Source organism: Lipotes vexillifer, unplaced genomic scaffold (assembly GCF_000442215.2).
Source record: "Lipotes vexillifer unplaced genomic scaffold, Lipotes_vexillifer_v1.1 scaffold749, whole genome shotgun sequence".
NCBI classification, from domain to species: domain Eukaryota; kingdom Metazoa; phylum Chordata; class Mammalia; order Artiodactyla; family Lipotidae; genus Lipotes; species Lipotes vexillifer.
The window spans coordinates 1,768,336-1,786,719 of record NW_006782834.1 but is presented as its reverse complement, the minus strand read 5'-3'; the positions used below and the strand labels follow the sequence as shown (position 1 = coordinate 1,786,719).

The window sequence follows — 18,384 nt, the reverse complement described above, 5'->3', positions numbered from 1 at the left end:
CCGGGGCACGAACCCGTGTCCCCTGCATCGGCAGGCGGACTCTCAACCACTGAACCACCAGGGAAGCCCCAATAAAATTTAATCTAAAAAAATGTTTCAAAATGGAGAGTGAGGAGGAGATAAACTGGTAGTGAAATGATGTTGGAGCAGGTGTGGAGGAATGGGATAAAGTATCTTACAAGAAAAGGATTTTTGGGTTTTTTTTTTTTTAACCTTTCATGCAAATTTTAGATGTTAGGGTCTTACCTCGTGTGTCTGTTAGCCGACTTCACTCTTACTTGTGATTCAGTTGCCAAAGCCAAAAGTCCCCAGGGCATATTATCAGGATGTGACCTTTGAAAAGAACTTCTCTTTCCATACGGGACTGTGTGTTGCCATAGGGTTATATTACTTAATGCATACCTTTCCACCCACTGAACCACTTTTTAAAGACACAGATGTTAGGCCATTATAAAAGCCTCAGAAATGTTTGCTTGTTAGATTTTTCTGTGAATCCAAAAAGTCAAAGTATAGCCTTGAGTAGCCCAGTAGTCATAGAAACTAGAGGTTAGGGATGCTGAAAAGGGCCAAAGGATATCTCAAAAGCATTGTCTTTGCCAACCATGTGCTAAGGGACAATTACACCTTTTTTTACATTTTGGAAGATAATGGGTGTTTTCAACCCTGAAAGTTCTTGAGAGCTAGTCCGTCTCCTGTGAACATGCAGAAAACATATCTCAACATAGGGTGATTCTTCGTTTATTCCAGAGAGAGTTTCGTCTGGATCTATGAATGAAGCAGTGCTATGAGTACAGCCCAGTGCATCTTAACTTGGTCTTAGTTTTCAGTGGCTGTATATTTTTATCGTCAGTGTTTGGGGCACATAATCTTCCTATAAACAGGAAATGCCTAGGAAGGCATTGTTGTTCAAATATGAATCATCTATTCTTCTATACTAAAGAAGGTGTAATCATAATACCCCCCCTAAGAATCACTTGCACAATGACATTTAATTATTCATGTTAAGTTTGTTTCCCCTTTAAAGCATGAAAGGGGCAACTTAGCAATAACTACCAAAATTGCAAGTGCATTTTAGTTTGAGCCAGCAATTCTACTTCTAGGAATTTCTGCAGATATGTGGGCACAGACAGAAAACAGTGTGTAGACATGGTTATTCACTGAAGCATTATTTGTAATAACAAAAGACTGGAAATCAAAAAGTGTCTACAAAAAAGGGTCTGGTTGAAGAAATATGTTATATGCACACGATGGAATACCAGGCAGCTAAAAGGGGGGGGGCAAAAAAGCTACAAGGAAGCTCTGTAAGGACTGATATAGAATGATCTTCAATAGATGTTGTTAAGTTCAAAAAAGCAAGGGGTAGAACACCACATAGCTTTCCTTTTGTGAAGCGGATGAAAAGAGACTTGTTCATATTTGCCTATACTTGCATGACAAAGCACTGGAAGACATACATAAGAGATTAACCACAGAGGTTTGCTGTAGGGGGAAGAGAAACGGGTGGAGAGGGCTGGGAAGGAAAGACTTCTTAATGGCTTTGATCTTTTTTTTTTTTTTTAAACTGTGAATTAATTACCTATTCAAAATAATACCTGAAGTAAATTTGGGGAAAATATTAAGATTTGATAAATTTTGGTAATGAGTACACATGAGTGTTTTTTATATTCACTTGAGTGCATTTATGTATGTTTGAAGTATTTCATAATTTTTTAAAAGATGAGGTAAAATAGGAAAAGGAATAACAGTGATACACAAAAGAACCTTAAGAAACATGTTTTATCCCCTGCTAAGCACAAAGTGTTCAGTAATTATATCATGAAGGCTCTCAACCCAAATCCATGATATGTTAATTCTGATAAACCTAATTTACAGAATACATTGATATTAGTGTTTTTTCTTTCTTTTTTGGGGGGAGTGGGTAAGACTAGACTCTTATTATGATGGACTTCGTTGTCTGTTATAGCATTGTGTCTGATATAGCACTAAACAAATGATGGCAGATGGGGGTTAGTAAGTGAATTAAGAAACATGATGTTTTATTTGGTAGTGCTGGTATTGAGTGTATTTGGTATTTTTACATGTTCAACTCATGTCCAGTTGATAACTAGCATGGTTTATAAAGTTAGTGCACCCAGAAGAGCCCAAGCAAAGTCTCAGTCAGAACGGCTCATCAAAGAACAGCATCAACAAAAAAAATTAACTCCAACTCTTAGAATTTCTTATTATCCAAGTTGTGGTTTGTCACCTTCTCCATTTATCCAAAGCATACCAATGCTTCAAGGTCATCCGAAGTCCCACTCTACTACCAGGCCTTTTGGCCAACTCCAGACCCCATTCTTGATAACTGGCAGCAAGGGAGCTTTTTGGTGCTTAAATCAAAATCCTCAGGAGCTAGCATGGCCCAGTATGATCTCATGACTTTCCTACCATCTGCTCTTCATTCCCAAGGCTCTGGCTACAGTCTGTTCTGCTTCTTGAAATCCGCACATTTATTCCTGCCTCAAGGCCTTTGTGTTTCTTTTTTGTTTTGTGCGCTAAATACTCTGCCCCCAGCTCTTTGCAAGGTTGATTCCTTCTTATCGTTTAGATCTGGTTCGGACAGTACTCTCTCAAAGAGGCTGTCCCTGATCCAAAGCAGGATCCTCGGTCACACTCACATTACCCAGTTCTATTTGCTTCAGAGCCCTTATAAGTACATGAAAATTCCCTGTTTATTTGCCTACTTGTTAATTGTCTGTCTCTCTACTCTGCCCACCTCACCTCTTTTATACTGCTCATTGCTCAGAAGTTCAGAAAACAGGCTCCGGGGACAGATGCCTGAGTTTAAATATCACCTCTGCTCAAAACCCTTGTGACTGTGGGTGGGTTGCTTAGTCTCTCTTGATTACCTCATTTTCTCATTAATGGTCCTATATCATAAAGATACAGTTTAAAGGTTAAGTGAGAAACTGTGTGTCAAGTGCCTGGAATGATGCTTGGCACTCAGTAGGCACTCAAATATTTTTCGAGTGAATGAGTAATACTTTGATGCTCTTTAATACTTTTTCTTGCATCTGAGGCTCCCCAACAGGATTATAAACTCCTTGAGGGCATCTGTGACCTCCCAGAGCTCCAGGTGTACTTCAGCAGGGTAGAAGGTGATCAGTGAATACTGCTCGAAAGACGTGCACTGCTCTATTGTAGATTTCTCCAAAATATGCTTTCATTCCTGAATCTCTCTGTGTGTTAGGGCAAAATCATCTAAGAAGGACATCGTGTCACTTGCTAGTGCCAGTTTCATCAGCCTACCCATCCCACGCAATTAAGCTTCCTTGTTTGTGGTTAGGAATGCAACAGAAGGGCTTTGTTTGAATTACATGCACACACAAAACTTAGTTGGCTCAATTTTAAAATTAAATCGTCTTCTGACTCTTACTGATATGCTCATGATGTAATATGCTTTAGGAAAATATTTCCTTATCTTCGTTAAGATCAGAGTGGTCCTAAAATGTCAAAGCATGCTGTGCTCTTTAGGAATGCTTATTAAATTATTTGCATCATTGAAAAAGTCAATAAACAGCTGTTTGACTTTTTTGGTCTCCAGGTACAGTGAATTATATTTTCAAAATGAGAGGCTATTTTTAAAATACTTGGCTTTTTTAATAGGTAACGCATGTACATAGGACATAATTCAAAAGTTAGAAAAGGGAATACAGTGAAAAATAAGTTTTCCTCCCCAGAGGTAGTCATTGGTCCTAGTTTCTCAAGTATTCTTCCAGAAATACTCTTTACATTAATAAACGTAAGTGATTATGTATGGTTGTCCCCACATACAGCAGTATACTGTACGCACAGCTCTGTATCTTACAATTGTCCTTTAACCATATATTTTGGAGATATGTCCATATCCATATGTATAGAACTACTCAGTTCTTTTAATGGCCACATACATATCCCGTTGTGTAGAGGTACCACACTGACTTAACTGGTCTGCTGCTGTTGAGTATTTAGGTTGTGTTTCAATCTTTTGACGGATATGTTATTTTAAAATTATTTCGCTGAATGTTGCCAAACTGCTCTTTATTCAGGTGCACTGATTTACACACCCACCCTGCTCCAGCAAGGTCTGAGAGTTGGTGGGCTATATTTTGGTCATCTTTTTCATTGTTCCTTTTCCTCATTTCATCACTTAATTGTACATATTGGAAGAATCTTATAAAACAAAGATTTATCTCTGAAACCTCCCAACATATGTTCTGCATCCAAAAGAAAGGGGTATGTTTTTCAGAGCCTACTGATTTGCTTGTTTCACAAGCACCCTGTTCTTAATGTATCGATATTACACCTGGGATGAAATCTTCCCCCTACCCCAGGACAAAGAGTTAACCTCTGGGCTTCCCTGGTGGCGCAGTGGTTGAGAGTCCGCCTGCCGATGCAGGGGACACGGGTTCGGGCCCCGGCCCTGGAGGATCCCACATGCCGCGGAGCGGCTGGGCCCGTGAGCCATGGCCGCTGGGCCTGCGCGCCCGGAGCCTGTGCTCCGCAACGGGAGAGGCCACAACAGTGAGAGGCCCGCGTACCACAGAAACAAAAAACAAAAAACAAAGAGTTAACCTCTGCAATCTACTCCGGAGAAGCAACTCGCCAAGTTGGGTGTCCGGTCTTGGCATTGCAAGTCTTGGGCACTTACTTTATCTTTAAGAATTATTTCTTTATGATTTGTTATTTATTAAAGGAATACTTCATTTGGTCTCCCCACCAGAATGTAAGCTCCTTAAGGGCAGAGACCATATCTTAGTTATTAGATCTTTTGAGTATCTCTAATCAGTTTCAACTCTTCAGTCCTCATCTGTCCTGCCCATGAGCCCCATCCACCACATCAGGCCACTCAACTTTTCCCTCTTTGGGCTTCCTAATGAAGATAGAGGACAGTGGGTGTGAAGTCCCTCCAGCTGTCCTCCCACCCACTCCCTTTCATATGAGCATCAACATCTTACCTCCTCCTTTCTTCTCATTTACTTCGGTGGACCTGCCTTTACTCCTACATAAGGTCGTGTGCTCTAGAATCCCATCCCTGCCTACTTCCTCATGAGTCTTACGGAGCGTCAGCCTCTCCTCATCCGGTGTCTTGGGCTGTGCACGTGTGCACCCCCTGTCTCATACAGATTTGCTCATACTTCTCATTATTTAAAACACAACAGCAAGAACAAATCCTTTTCACTCCCTGGCTCCCTCTAGCCTCCTAGCTACCAGCTTCTTTCTCCCCTTTAGAGCCAAGGTCTTGAAAGAATGATCTGCCCTTGCTGTCTCCATTTTATCTCTCATTCACCTCTTACCCCATCCTAATCAGGCCTCTGCCCCTGTCATTCCATTGCAAAGACTCATCAGTCATCAAATCCAGTGGACGTGCATCTACCCACATCACACTCACCTCTCGGTAGCAGTTGGAATGATTGACAGTTCCTCCCCCTTCTCCCCGCTAGGATGCTATGAAACGCCCATAGTCTCTTGCTGGACTCTCCCCAACCCCGTTCCACCCCCAGACTGTGATAGTTCTCGGAGGCCTATCCTGAAAGCACTTCCTTTCTGTCTCCTCTGCACTCTCCCCAAGCAGCTTATCTTTTCTCAGAAGACATGTGTTTTGTGACTCCTCAATGTGTACGTGCAGCCCAGACTCCAGCCCTGTGGGCCCCACTGCTTCCTGTCCACCACTGCGGTCCCCAAGGCCCCTCACATTGCACGCCCCAGGTGAGCCATCTGCCTCCCCGCTCTGTTTCCCTCCTCCCTCCCTCCGCTCCTGTCCCTCCATCTCATAGTTCTTACCACTCTAGTTCAAGCTACAGACATGAAGGCCGTCCTTCCTCCTTGACTATACACTCCTCTACACCAGCCACATCCAAGCGCTCACTAGGCTGGGAATTTCGCCTCCTCGGTGGTTGGTTCTTAGACCTGTCATCCCTTTAAGTTCACTGCCCCTGCCTTAGAGCCGGGTCTTTATTATCTCTTACCCTGGCCAAGGCGATAGCCTCCGATCTTGTCTCTCTCAAATTTATTCTCAGTATTGGCAATATCTTCCTGAAACTCAAATTTGAACATGGCCGTCCTTGGCTAAGGTTCTTCGGTGGCCTCCAAACCCATAGGATACTATTCACACCCTTCAGTGAGACCTGGACCCTCCTAGCTCTTCACCTTCATCTGCTGCCTTCCTCTCTCACTCGTCATCTCCTCTCCACCTACTTAAGTTGCTCGTACCGTGTTCGTCTGCATTTCCATGCATTTGTCGTGCTGTTGCTTCTATCTGGATGTCCTTCCCTTCCGTTTCCCGCCCCCTGCCATCTGGAGAAATCTTTCATGGTTTCATGTTTTCGGTGACTGCCTCTTCTGAGTTCACTGAGCACCTTGTACAGGTTTCGATTACGGAACCCATCTCAGTGTCTTATAGCGGTTTACTTGGCTGTGTCTCTTCTACTGTACTGTGAATTATTTGGGTCTAGTGATACTTTGTTCTTCTTTGGATCCAGTGCCAGCATAGTGGCTGCCGCGTAGAAAGTCTCTATGGATGCCCTTGAATGAATGGGAAGGAAATTGAAGAAAGGTCTGGATAGCTTACATTTAAAAGGGAGCCTTGCTGTTGTTTTTTTGGTATTGTTTTGGGTTTTTTGCGGTACGCGGGCCTCTCACTGTTGTGGCCTCTCCCGTTGCGGAGCACAGGCTCCGGGCGCGCAGGCCCAGCGGCCATGGCTCACGGGCCCAGCCGCTCCGCGGCATGTGGGATCCTCCAGGACCGGGGCACGAACCCGTGTCCCCTGCATCGGCAGGCGGACTCTCAACCACTGCGCCACCAGGGAAGGCCCTTGCTATTGTTTTTAAAGCACAAAGGGAAATTTTTTTTCACTTAACCTAGATGAAACAGCGTATCTCCATTGTCCTCTGCACAGCCCCCTTTTCTACTTCAGAGTCTGATTCAGAACTTTCAGCAAGGTGTCTGATCCTTCATGAAGGAGGTGTACCAACTGATATTAAGCCTAGGTAGCTACATTCTGTCAGTACTTCAGGGCACCTCCTCTCTTCTCTCCATTGAGATTTCAGTCTAGAAATTCCTGAAGGTGTTGATAAGCATTATCTCACTTTTCTGCCAAAAATAAAGTTCAGCCACTCTCTCTTGACTCTGACCTTCTATAGTAGTGTAATCCTCCTTACCAAATTCATCCATCCTTCAGTCTTGCAGTCTGAAGACCACCCACTTTTCCCCTTTGGCTTTGTCAGTTCTTTGTGTTGTAAGGGCAGGATGTTTAAAGGTGAAGTCATTGACTTGCAAAATGAGAAACTGTTTTGGAGAGCATCTTGCTGTTTATACTCCGCAGATCAGAGTGTGTTAACACCAAGGTAGCTGGTAGTTTTTATTGTCGTTCTTACCAAGATATTAAAATAATAGCATTTATCCAGCATCAGGATATCACAGAGAAGTTCAGAATCCCCAGAAAGTCCCTTGGGAGGTGGGCAGGAATTATTGCTCCCATATTTATATATGGACAAGTAGTGCAAAGAAAGACCAAGGCAACTCCATGCGCCTTAAATTAATAAAGCGTGAAATGTTAACATGTAGGAAAGCTAGGTGAAGGTTATGTGGGATTTTTTCCAGCTTTATTGAGATATAATTGATACATAACACTGCAAGTTTAAGGTGTAGGACATCTTGATTTGACACATTTATAAATTGCAAAATGATTACCACCACTCTATTAGATGCCAGCTGCATCCAGTCACATAGTTACCATTTCTGTCTTAGCTGGTGAGAACATTTAAAATCTCTTCCTTTAGCAACATTCAAGTATGTATATGATACGGAATTAGCTATAATCACCATGCTGTACATTAGATCCCCGGAACTTGTTAATCTTTATAACTTGAAGTTTGTACCCTTTGACTAAAATCTCCCCATTTCCTCCACGCCCTCAACCCCTGATAGCCACCACTCTACTCTGTTTTTCTGAGTTTGTCCTTTTTAGATGCTACATAGAAGTGAAATCATTCAGTATTTGTCTTTCTCTGCCTGGCTTATTTCACTTAGCATAATGCATCCAAATTGTTGCAAATGGCACGATTTCCTTCTTTACCGTGGCTGAATAATATTCCATTTTATGTATATATGGCATCTTCTTTATCCATTCATCCACTGAAACTTAGGTTGTTTCTATATCTTGGCTGTTGCATTGTAATGCTGCAGTGAACATGGGAGTGCAGATATATCTTTAAGTTCCTGATTTCAGTTTCTTTGGATATATGCCCAGAAGTAGGATTGCTGGATCATACTGTTAGTTCTATTTTTAATTTTTTTAAGGAAACTCCATTACTGTATTCCATAGTGGCTGTACCAGTTTGCCCTCTCACCAACAGTGCACTAACGTTTATTCAGAAATTCTTTAAACTAAGTTTGCAGTATTTTTATGTAACTGAAATCATGTCAAAATGAAAAGGAAAATAAACATATTAATAAAGCAGAAAAAAAACAGTGGTTACTAAGAGAAGTGAGCAGTAAGATCCATTTTCCAGTATTTACTTGATTGTTTTCCATCTCTGAGGATACAGCAGTCTCTGCTTCCAAGTCCATAAATCTCATTGGAGAAGAGATCAGCTGAGATTGCTCCTAACGCTGGGGGTCCCTCTCTTGTGTCTCCCCAGGCGCAGTGAACCTGCGGGCCGACCTCATTCTTGGCATTCAACCAAATTTGGGGAGAACCAACCCGATGCCAGCATGATGCAGATATCTCAGGGCACGATTGGCACTCCCTGGCCCCAGAGCTACCATTCCAGGTAAGTGGCCACAGCTGAGACCCAGGGGCTTCTTACTTTCAAATGTCCTGTTCCCAGAAAAGATTGTTTTATTATACTTACCTTGAGTATTAAGTCTCTCTTCCCACTATCCTCATCCTCTTAAAACCCCTAACGGTGTACGAGTCATCTTCATATCCTGGGCTAGACTGGCATGAAGGGAGGACAGGAGTATTTTGAACAGTGACTGCTCATTTGAGATATTTATGGGGCCTATTGATTCTCAGTCAGACATATCTCAATTACACGTTATAACACTATACTAGAAAAACTGACAACTCCCTCCCTCAGTGCTTAATGTCCTTTCTTCAAATATGTATCTGGTTTTTTAAATTAATTTTTATTAGAGTATAGTTGCTTTACAATGTTGTATTAGTTTCTACTGTACAGCAAAGTGAATCAGCTCTATGTATATACATGTCCCCTTTTTTTTGGATTTCCTTCCCATTTAGGTCACTACAGAGCATTGAGTAGAGTTCCCTGTGCTATTCAGTAGGTTCTCATTAGTTATCTATTTTATACATAGTATCAATAGTGTATATATGTCAATCCCCATCTCCCAGTTCCTCCCACCCCACCCCCTTCCTCCTTGGTATGCATATGTTTGTTCTCTATGTTTGTCTCTATGTTCTCATATGTTGTCTCATATGTTTGTGTCTATTTCTGCTTTGCAAGTAAGATCATCTATACCATTTTTTTAGATTCCACATATATGCATTAGTATACGGTATTTGTTTTTCTCTTTCTGACTTACTTCACTCTGTATGACAGTCTCTAAGTCCATCCACGTCTCTACAAATGACCCAATTTCGTTCCTTTTTATGGCTGAGTAATAGTCTACTGTATATATGTACCACATCTTCTTTATCCATTTCTCTGTATCTGATTTTTATCTGAATGATTTTATTCAGTATTTGAACTCCCCAGTTGGTTTTTCTCCTCTGTTAAAGCCAGTTATCCAGCTTAGCTCCAGTCGAAGCAGTTAACACACCGAGGACTGCTCAGTGTATACATCATCTCGTGTGGTCCTTCCTATACACCCTTGAAACAGATACAGTGTTTTTTTATTTTTTTATTTTTTCATTTTAACATCTTCATTGGAGTATAATTGCTTTACAATGGTATGTTAGTTTCAGCTTCACAACAAAATGAATCAGTTATACATATACATATGTTCCCATATCTCTTCCCCCTTGCATCTCCCTCCCTCCCACCCTCCCTACCCCACCCCTCCAGGTGGTCACAAAGCACCAAGCTGATCTCCCTGTGCTACGAGGCTGCTTCCCACTAGCTATCTACCTTACGTTTGGTAGTGTATATATGTCCATGCCTCTCTCTCGCTTTGTCACAGTTTATCCTTCCCCCTCCCCATATCCTCAAGTCCATTCTCTAGTAAGTCTGTGTCTTTATTCCTGTTTCACCCCTAGGTTCTTCATGACATTTTTTTCCCTTAAATTCCATATATATGTGTTAGCATACGGTATTTGTCTCTCTCTTTCTGACTTACTTCACTCTGTATGACAGACTCTAGGTCTATCCACCTCATTACAAATAGCTCAATTTCGTTTCTTTTTATGGCTGAGTAATATTCCATTGTATATATGTGCCACATCTTCTTTATCCATTCATCCGATGATGGACACTTAGGTTGTTTCCATCTCCGGGCTATTGTAAATAGAGCTGCAATGAACATTTTGGTACATGACTCTTTTTGAATTATGGTTTTCTCAGGGTATATGCCCAGTAGTGGGATTGCTGGGTCATATGGTAGTTCTATTTGTAGTTTTTTAAGGAACCTCCATACTGTTCTCCATAGTGGCTGTACCAATTCACATTCCCACCAGCAGTGCAAGAGTGTTCCCTTTTCTCCACACCCTCTCCAGCATTTATTGTTTCTAGATTTTTTGATGATGGCCATTCTGACTGGTGTGAGATGATATCTCATTGTAGTTTTGATTTGCATTTCTCTAATGATTAGTGATGTTGAGCATTCTTTCATGTGTTTGTTGGCAGTCTGTATATCTTCTTTGGAGAAATGTCTGTTTAGGTCTTCTGCCCATTTTTGGATTGGGTTGTTTGTTTTTTTGTTATTAAGCTGCATGAGCTGCCTATAAATTTTGGAGATTAATCCTGTCAGTTGCTTCATTTGCAAATATATTCTCCCATTCTGGGGGTTGTCTTTTGCTCTTGTTTATGGTTTCCTTTGCTGTGCCAAAGCTTTGAAGTTTCATTAGGTCCCATTTATTTATTTTTGTTTTTATTTCCATTTCTCTCTAGGAGGTGGGTCAAAAAGGATCTTGCTGTGATTTATGTCATAGAGTGTTCTGCCTATGTTTTCCTCTAAGAGTTTGATAGTTTCTGGCCTTACATTTAGGTCTTTAATCCATTTTGAGCTTATTTTTGTGTATGGTGTTAGGGAGTGATCTAATCTCATACTTTTACATGTACCTGTCCAGTTTTCCCAGCACCACTTATTGAAGAGGCTGTCCTTTCTCCACTGTACATTCCTGCCTCCTTTATCAAAGATAAGGTGACCATATGTGCGTGGGTTTATCTCTGGGCTTTCTATCCTGTTCCATTGATCTATCTTTCTGTTTTTGTGCCAGTACCATACTGTCTTGATTACTGTAGCTTTGTAGTATAGTCTGAAGTCAGGGAGCCTGATTCCTCCAGCTCCATTTTTTGTTCTCAAGATTGCTTTGGCTATTCGGGGTCTTTTGTGTTTCCATACAAATTGTGAAATTTTTTGTTCTAGTTCTGTGAAAAATGCCAGTGGTAGTTTGATAGGGATTGCATTGAATCTATAGATTGCTTTGGGTAGTAGAGTCATTTTCACAATGTTGATTCTTCCAATCCAAGAACATGGTATATCTCTCCATCTGTTTGTATCATCTTTAATTTCTTTCATCAGTGTCTTATAATTTTCTGCATACAGGTCTTTTGTCTCCTTAGGTAGGTTTATTCCTAGATATTTTATTCTTTTTGTTGCAATGGTAAATGGGAGTGTTTTCTTGATTTCACTTTCAGATTTTTCATCATTAGTGTATAGGAATGCCAGAGATTTCTGTGCATTAATTTTGTATCCTGCTACTTTACCAAATTCATTGATTAGCTCTAGTAGTTTTCTGGTAGCATCTTTAGGATTCTCTATGTATAGTATCATGTCATCTGCAAACAGTGACAGCTTTACTTCTTCTTTTCCGATTTGGATTCCTTTTATTTCCTTTTCTTCTCTGATTGCTGTGGCTAAAACTTCCAAAACTATGTTGAATAAGAGTGGTGAGAGTGGGCAACCTTGTCTTGTTCCTGACCTTAGTGGAAATGCTTTCAGTTTTTCGCCATTGAGGATGATGTTGGCTGTGGGCTTGTCATATACGGCCTTTATTATATTGAGGAAAGTTCCCTCTACACCTACTTTCTGCAGGGTTTTTATCATAAATGGGTGTTGAATTTTGTCAAAAGCTTTCTCTGCATCTATTGAGATGATCATATGGTTTTTCTCCTTCAATTTGTTAATATGGTTAATCACATTGATAGATTTGCGTATATTGAAGAATCCTTGCATTCCTGGAATAAACCCCACTTGATCATGGTGTATGATCCTTTTAATGTGCTGTTGGATTCTGTTTGCTAGTATTTTGTTGAGGATTTTTGCATCTATGTTCATCAGTGATATTGGCCTGTAGTTTTCTTTCTTTGTGACATCCTTGTCTGGTTTTGGTATCAAGGTGATGGTGGCCTCGTAGAATGAGTTTGGGAGTGTTCCTCCCTCTGCTATATTTTGGAAGAGTTTGAGAAGGATAGGTGTTAGCTCTTCTCTAAATGTTTGATAGAATTCGCCTGTGAAGCCATCTGGTCCTGGGCTTTTGTTTGTTGGAAGATTTTTAATCACAGTTTCAATTTCAGTGTTTGTGATTGGTCTGTTCATATTTTCTATTTCTTCCTGATTCAGTCTTGGCAGTTTGTGCATTTCTAAGAATTTGTCCATTTCTTCCAGATTGTCCATTTTTTGGCATAGAGTTGCTTGTAGTAATCCCTCATGATCCTTTGTATTTCTGCAGTGTCAGTTGTTACTTCTCCTTTTTCATTTCTGATTCTATTGATTTGAGTCTTCTCCCTTTTTTTCTTGATGAGTCTGGCTAATGGTTTAATTAATTTTGTTTATATGCTCAAAGAACCAGCTTTTAGTTTTATTGATTTTTTGCTATCGTTTCCTTCATTTCTTTTTCATTTATTTCTGATCTGATTTTTATGATTTCTTTCCTTCTGCTAACTTTGGGGGTTTTTTTGTTCTTCTTTCTCTAATTGCTTGAGGTGCAAGGTTAGGTTGTTTATTCGAGATGTTTCCTGTTTCTTAAGGTACAGATACAGTGTTCTTAACTCCGTTTCACAGGGCAGGACTTTGAAGCTGGAAAGATGGCTTTGTCCAAGGTCAAACATTTGATCAGTACCCAAGTCAAGACTCAAATCTAAGCTAGGTTTCAAAGCCGTTGCATGTAATCTCCTATGCTTCCTCTACACCAGTTATACTAGTTATTCTTCCTCTGCTTTTCTAGTCACTCTATCCGTCAAGGTCCAGTCAGGGAAAAGCAGAGCCATCACGGGTGTTACAGGAGAAGGGATTTATTATAGTAATCAGACCTTACACAAGTGAAGGGGACTGGGGAGAAGGGAGCCAAGCCTGACCACCCACTTAGTTCTTTATATTAAAGAGCTAAGTCAGGGGCTTCCCTGGTGGCGCAGTGGTTGAGAGTCCGCCTGCCGATGCAGGGGACACGGGTTCGTGCCCCGGTCCAGGAAGATCCCACATACCGCAGAGCAGCTGGGCCCGTGAGCCATGGCCGCTGAGCCTGCGCGTCTGGAGCCTCTGCTCCGCAGCGGAAGAGGCCACAACAGGGAAAGGCCACAACAGTGAGAGGCCCGTGTACCGCAAAAAAAAAAAAAAAAAAAGAACTAAGTCAGGACGCCCCTACATTTACTACAGACTTGGAGCCATGCAAATTGGAATCCATCTTCTGATCCCAGGGAGGCAGGCTCTGTCACTTACCACTTTTTTGGAAGTACTTAGATATATAGGTTATGGTAGGGAGGTAGGAAAGTCAAGGTGATATGGGTCCCGCATACAAATGAGATGCAAGGGCTTGTCTGTATCAGGGAGTGGAGGATATTTCTGGAAGGATTACTTAACTACCAGTGGGTGGGTACACATTTGGCGAGGACTCAGAACCCCTAACACTCATGTCTGGTCAAATCAAGGGCCAAATCCTAGAGCTCTGACTGGTGGGCATGGCTCCCAGCACGTTAGAATACCTTCCTGGTTACCCTCCTTGTTATAGGCAGTCCTCTCCCTTGCCCGTGTCCCTCCCAATAACCCTGAAAGAATTTCTTCTCACCATTTGATCCATGTGTGCTCCGGGAACAGAGCTGCTAGCAGTGCCCACGCCCCATGCAGGCACAGTGCTTTTGCTCCATGGGCACAGCGGTGTTGAAGGCCTTTAGAAGCTTAGATGCAGGGGCCTGACAGTGTGAAGCAAGGACAGCACGATGGTGAGCTACTTGGGCTTTTAAGTGAAACCTCGGTTTAAATCTCCACTTCACCGCTTACTGCATGTGCTTGAGCCGATCACTTCACCTCTTTGATCTTGGTTTCCTTGTCTGTAAAATGAAATTCATAATACAGATCTCATTGGCTCGTAGTGAGGATTAAGCAAAATAACATATGCAAAACATTTAGTGTAGTTCCTGAAACATAGTGAGCACTCAGTAACTATGAGAACTAATGATAATAATTAGGCTGAAGACTTGTCAGAGGTACAGTGAAACCTAGTAATGGACTAGGTTAATGGCATAAACCGGCACACACTTATAAAATGCAGGAGTGTATTAACAGGGTACCCCTAAACAGTGGGCCCCTTTGGAGCCTCCTAACCGCTAGCCTTAGGAGGCCCTAAATCTGAAGTCATACTGTGACCTAAAATACAAGCTTGTCCAAGGGCAGAAATAAGACGACTGCAATCAGTGCTTAGAATAAGTGCTCACAGTAACTAAGGTGAGCTCCAAGAGGCCTCAGGAGAAAGATGGCGTTGGCATCAGAAGTGCAATATTCTGAAGGTTCTGCTTCTCTACCTGCTGTTTCCTCCTCATCCCAACCTCCAGAGGCAGGTGGATCTTGTACTGTACCTACCAGTCTGTCCTCTAATTCAAGCTTCAGCACAGCCTCCCGCTGACACAATGACTGTCAGCACAAAAGCTCTGTGGAGGAAGAGAGAGGCAGAAAGGGAAGCTCGGGTTACCCAGCTCCTACTGCAGCCCGGAGCATCCTGTGGTCTGTTCATTCCATGCCTCGGGCTTGCAGCTCTGAGTTCTGCTCAGAGGGTCAGCCCTTGGTAGCCGTAGACGGAGAAGCTCTCCTGGCACGTTTCTGAGGAACACAGTGGCATCTAGTGGTCTGGTGGGCAGAATCCCTCTGACAGCCTTCTGACAGTTCCAGAAATCAGGAACATTACTTAGTCTCAGTCCTAAATGTGTGGATCTGCTTCTCGTTAAGAAGCAGGCGAAAGAGGGAGCTCTAGGGTTGGGGGAGGGCAGGAGTGAGGAGAGAGGGAGAGAGAAGTTCAGAGAGACTGGAGGCGTAATTTTCACTGCCCGCAAGCTGGCTTGGATCTGGAATTCCACCGAAATTGTATTTCAGCCTCTTTCTGTCAGGTCCTTGTCACTGCCTTTTTGCTGTCATAGAGAAACCTCACAATGGTCCTAAAGTATTAGGACTTCTAAAGTCCTATGTACTTTAGAAGAAACCTTGAAAAGTCATGTAGTCTGGTCCCCTCCTAAGAGGCTGAAATAACAGTATCAAAATACTAAAGAACCAGTATGTGTTCATTGATTCACTCCTTCAGCAAATATGTGTGGAATACCCACTACGTCTCAGATGATTTCTGATTATTGAGGGTACAAGACTGAACGAAACATAAAAAGCCCCCAACCTGCTGTATTTGTTTCCCCAGGTGTGTTCCATGGAATAATAATCCATTAGATACTCCTTGGGAAAAAGTTTCTAGGGTCACATAAGTTTAGAAAACACTGCTTAGTATATTTTCCTTTAAGAACATCACGTGAGCAAGTTTATTAAGGACTCAGGAGTCTTAAAGTAGTTACAATTATTTAAGTCATCTAGCCCAGTATTTTCCAAACATATTTGGTCACCTAAGCAATTAATATTCTGGGAGTACACTTTAGGAAATGTTTGCATACACTTGTGCTTTTTGCTGTGGTTTAAGTATTTAGAAAATATTAATACTTTCAAACAGACGTGATGTGATGTCAAGTAGTGGTAAGTGCCACGAAGAAAGTAAAGCAGAGTAACAGGGAGTAAGGACAGAAGAGGTGCTTTTTAGTGAGTAGCAGGACGTCTTCTCTGATGCAGAGACTTGAATAAGGGGAAGGGATTGCGCCAGGTGAAGAGCATTCCTTTTTCGTGGGAACAGCGAGTACAAAGGCGCTGAGACCCTGACGTGGGAATGTATTTCATGGGTTATTTATTTATCTATCTATCTATCTATCTATCTATTTATTTATTTATTTATGGCTGCATTGGGTCTTTGTTGCTGCGCGCGGGCTTTCTCTAGTTGCGGCGAGCGGGGTTCTCATTGCAGTGGCTTCTCTTATTGCAGAGCATGGGCTCTAGGTACGCGGGCTTCAGTACTTGTGGCTCGCGGGCTGTAGAGCGCAGGCTCAGTAGTCGTGGCACGTGGGCTTAGTTGCTCCGCGGCACGTGGGATCTTCCCGGACCGGGGCACGAACCCGTGTCCCCTGCATCGGCAGGCGGACTCTCAACCACTGCGCCACCAGGGAAGCCCACCATCTGTATTTTGAGATATGTTGGTGGTGGCATTTCCTCCCACTCAACAGTGTTACAGTAAACCCATCAGTTTATTCACTTTGATTTTTTTTTGCATGCTCCTAAATTAGATTTGAATTACCCTTTTAGTGAAAGACTGCTAAAATTCCTAGCAGTTGGGAGGAGGATTAAGTAGTGTCTACCACCTGCATGGAATTGATGAGCAAAACAGCCCTTGTGGGGTCTACTGCTTCCATGTGCCCTCAAAGTATTAGCTCTGAGTCTTCTGTTAGAGGAGATAAAGGGAAGCAGAAGCGGGTCATATGGGATTATCCTCAACTGAGCCATGTCATGTGCATTTTCAACACAGCCTCTTCATTTAGAGGGGAGTGGGAGTAAAAACTGGCAGTGACATATGCCATGCCACTGGGTGCCAGGACTGACTTCCCTAATCTGGTTGGCTCAGGAGCTGTTCCCTTCCTTTCTCCCTTGAATTTATACCTGTCCCTCCCAAAGCAGGATGCTCCATTCAGTAAGTTCACTTCTCTTGATAGAGAAAATTATTCTTAGGGTGAGTTGCTGAAAATCTAGTCTTCTTTTCCTTGAATTCCAGCACCAGTTTTGACTCAGCAGGTGATCCTTCTATAGTCTCTTCCCATATACTCTGGAGACAGTCCAGCCACGAAGCATTATCACATACTCAGCCATTAAGACACCATATTTACTTACATGAGATCCAGAAATATAATAATAGCTCCATGAATTTTAATAGTGTTTAAATGCCTATTCATTTAAAAATGGAAAACCTCAGGCAAGAACTCTTAGTTCTTCTTTTCTCTTCTTTAGAGAATAGTGAGTCACAAATGTTTGAACTATTGAGACTGCTGTTTGAGTTTTGAGCTACTTACTCCTTCCTATGTCCATGTCCTCTCTCCCCCAACATGCTGGGGTGAGGTATATTTTGATTTTATAATTAAAGCTAATTATAAGTAATTCTGTCTTATGGCAGCTTTCTGGGGTGTATGATGCCAGGAGTGAGAGTCACTCCCCCTCCCCCAGGCAGGCTCTGAAAATCACCTGGACGAGCTCGTGAAGGAGGTCTTACCCTCCAGTGTATGAGGCTTTGCCCAGATTCTGGGAAGTTGTCTGTGGCTGATTGGCTCCCAGCACCCAAGAGCCTCCTATGATTAAAGCTTCTTATCCAGCCTGCCTCTCCTTCTCTCTCGTCCGCTTTTTCTAACTCTATAATATTCTCTCAGTATTTCTCTCTTTCAGTTTTGTGTTTGGCTCTCTCCCCACAAACAAACTGTCTCTTGTACAGGTGAGATTCCAGGAAGATTGCCAGGGAGTAGCCCTCCAATTCTATAAAAAGGAAAGGTATTAACTAAAACCAAGGACACGTGCAGAGTCTCCCTCACCCACTCACGCGCCTGGTCTCTTACGAAGCTCTCCCCTTCTCCCCACAGATGCCCCAAGAGACATAAAATTTCAGTCTCCGTCACTCTTCCTCCTCTTTCCTCGCCCACCTCTCTCATTTCTTGGCATGTGCAGAATGTCACTTCCGGCATGGAGCACATCCCATCAGCGTGCCGCCCGTGTCCAAGGGCCACGTGGCTTCCTCGTGCTCCCCGCTTCTCCCTCGGCGAGCCTGGGTGATTGATTAGCGGCACATGGGTTGCGGCGTTGGGCAGTTACTCCTAGTGACGACACGTAGGGAGGCTGAGCAAGGCCCAAAT

At 42.5% G+C, this 18,384-nt stretch overlaps 1 protein-coding gene across 1 annotated transcript in view; it reads left to right on the top strand.

The window, feature by feature from the left end:
* The window catches only part of SHROOM3 (shroom family member 3), a 318,810-nt gene that overhangs the window by 262,410 nt on the left and 38,016 nt on the right, over positions 1 to 18,384 (top strand). Inside the window, exon 4 of the mRNA XM_007455418.1 lies at positions 8,662 to 8,793. Coding sequence (XP_007455480.1) covers positions 8,662 to 8,793 — 132 coding nt within the window. The remainder of the gene's footprint in view (positions 1 to 8,661; positions 8,794 to 18,384) is intronic.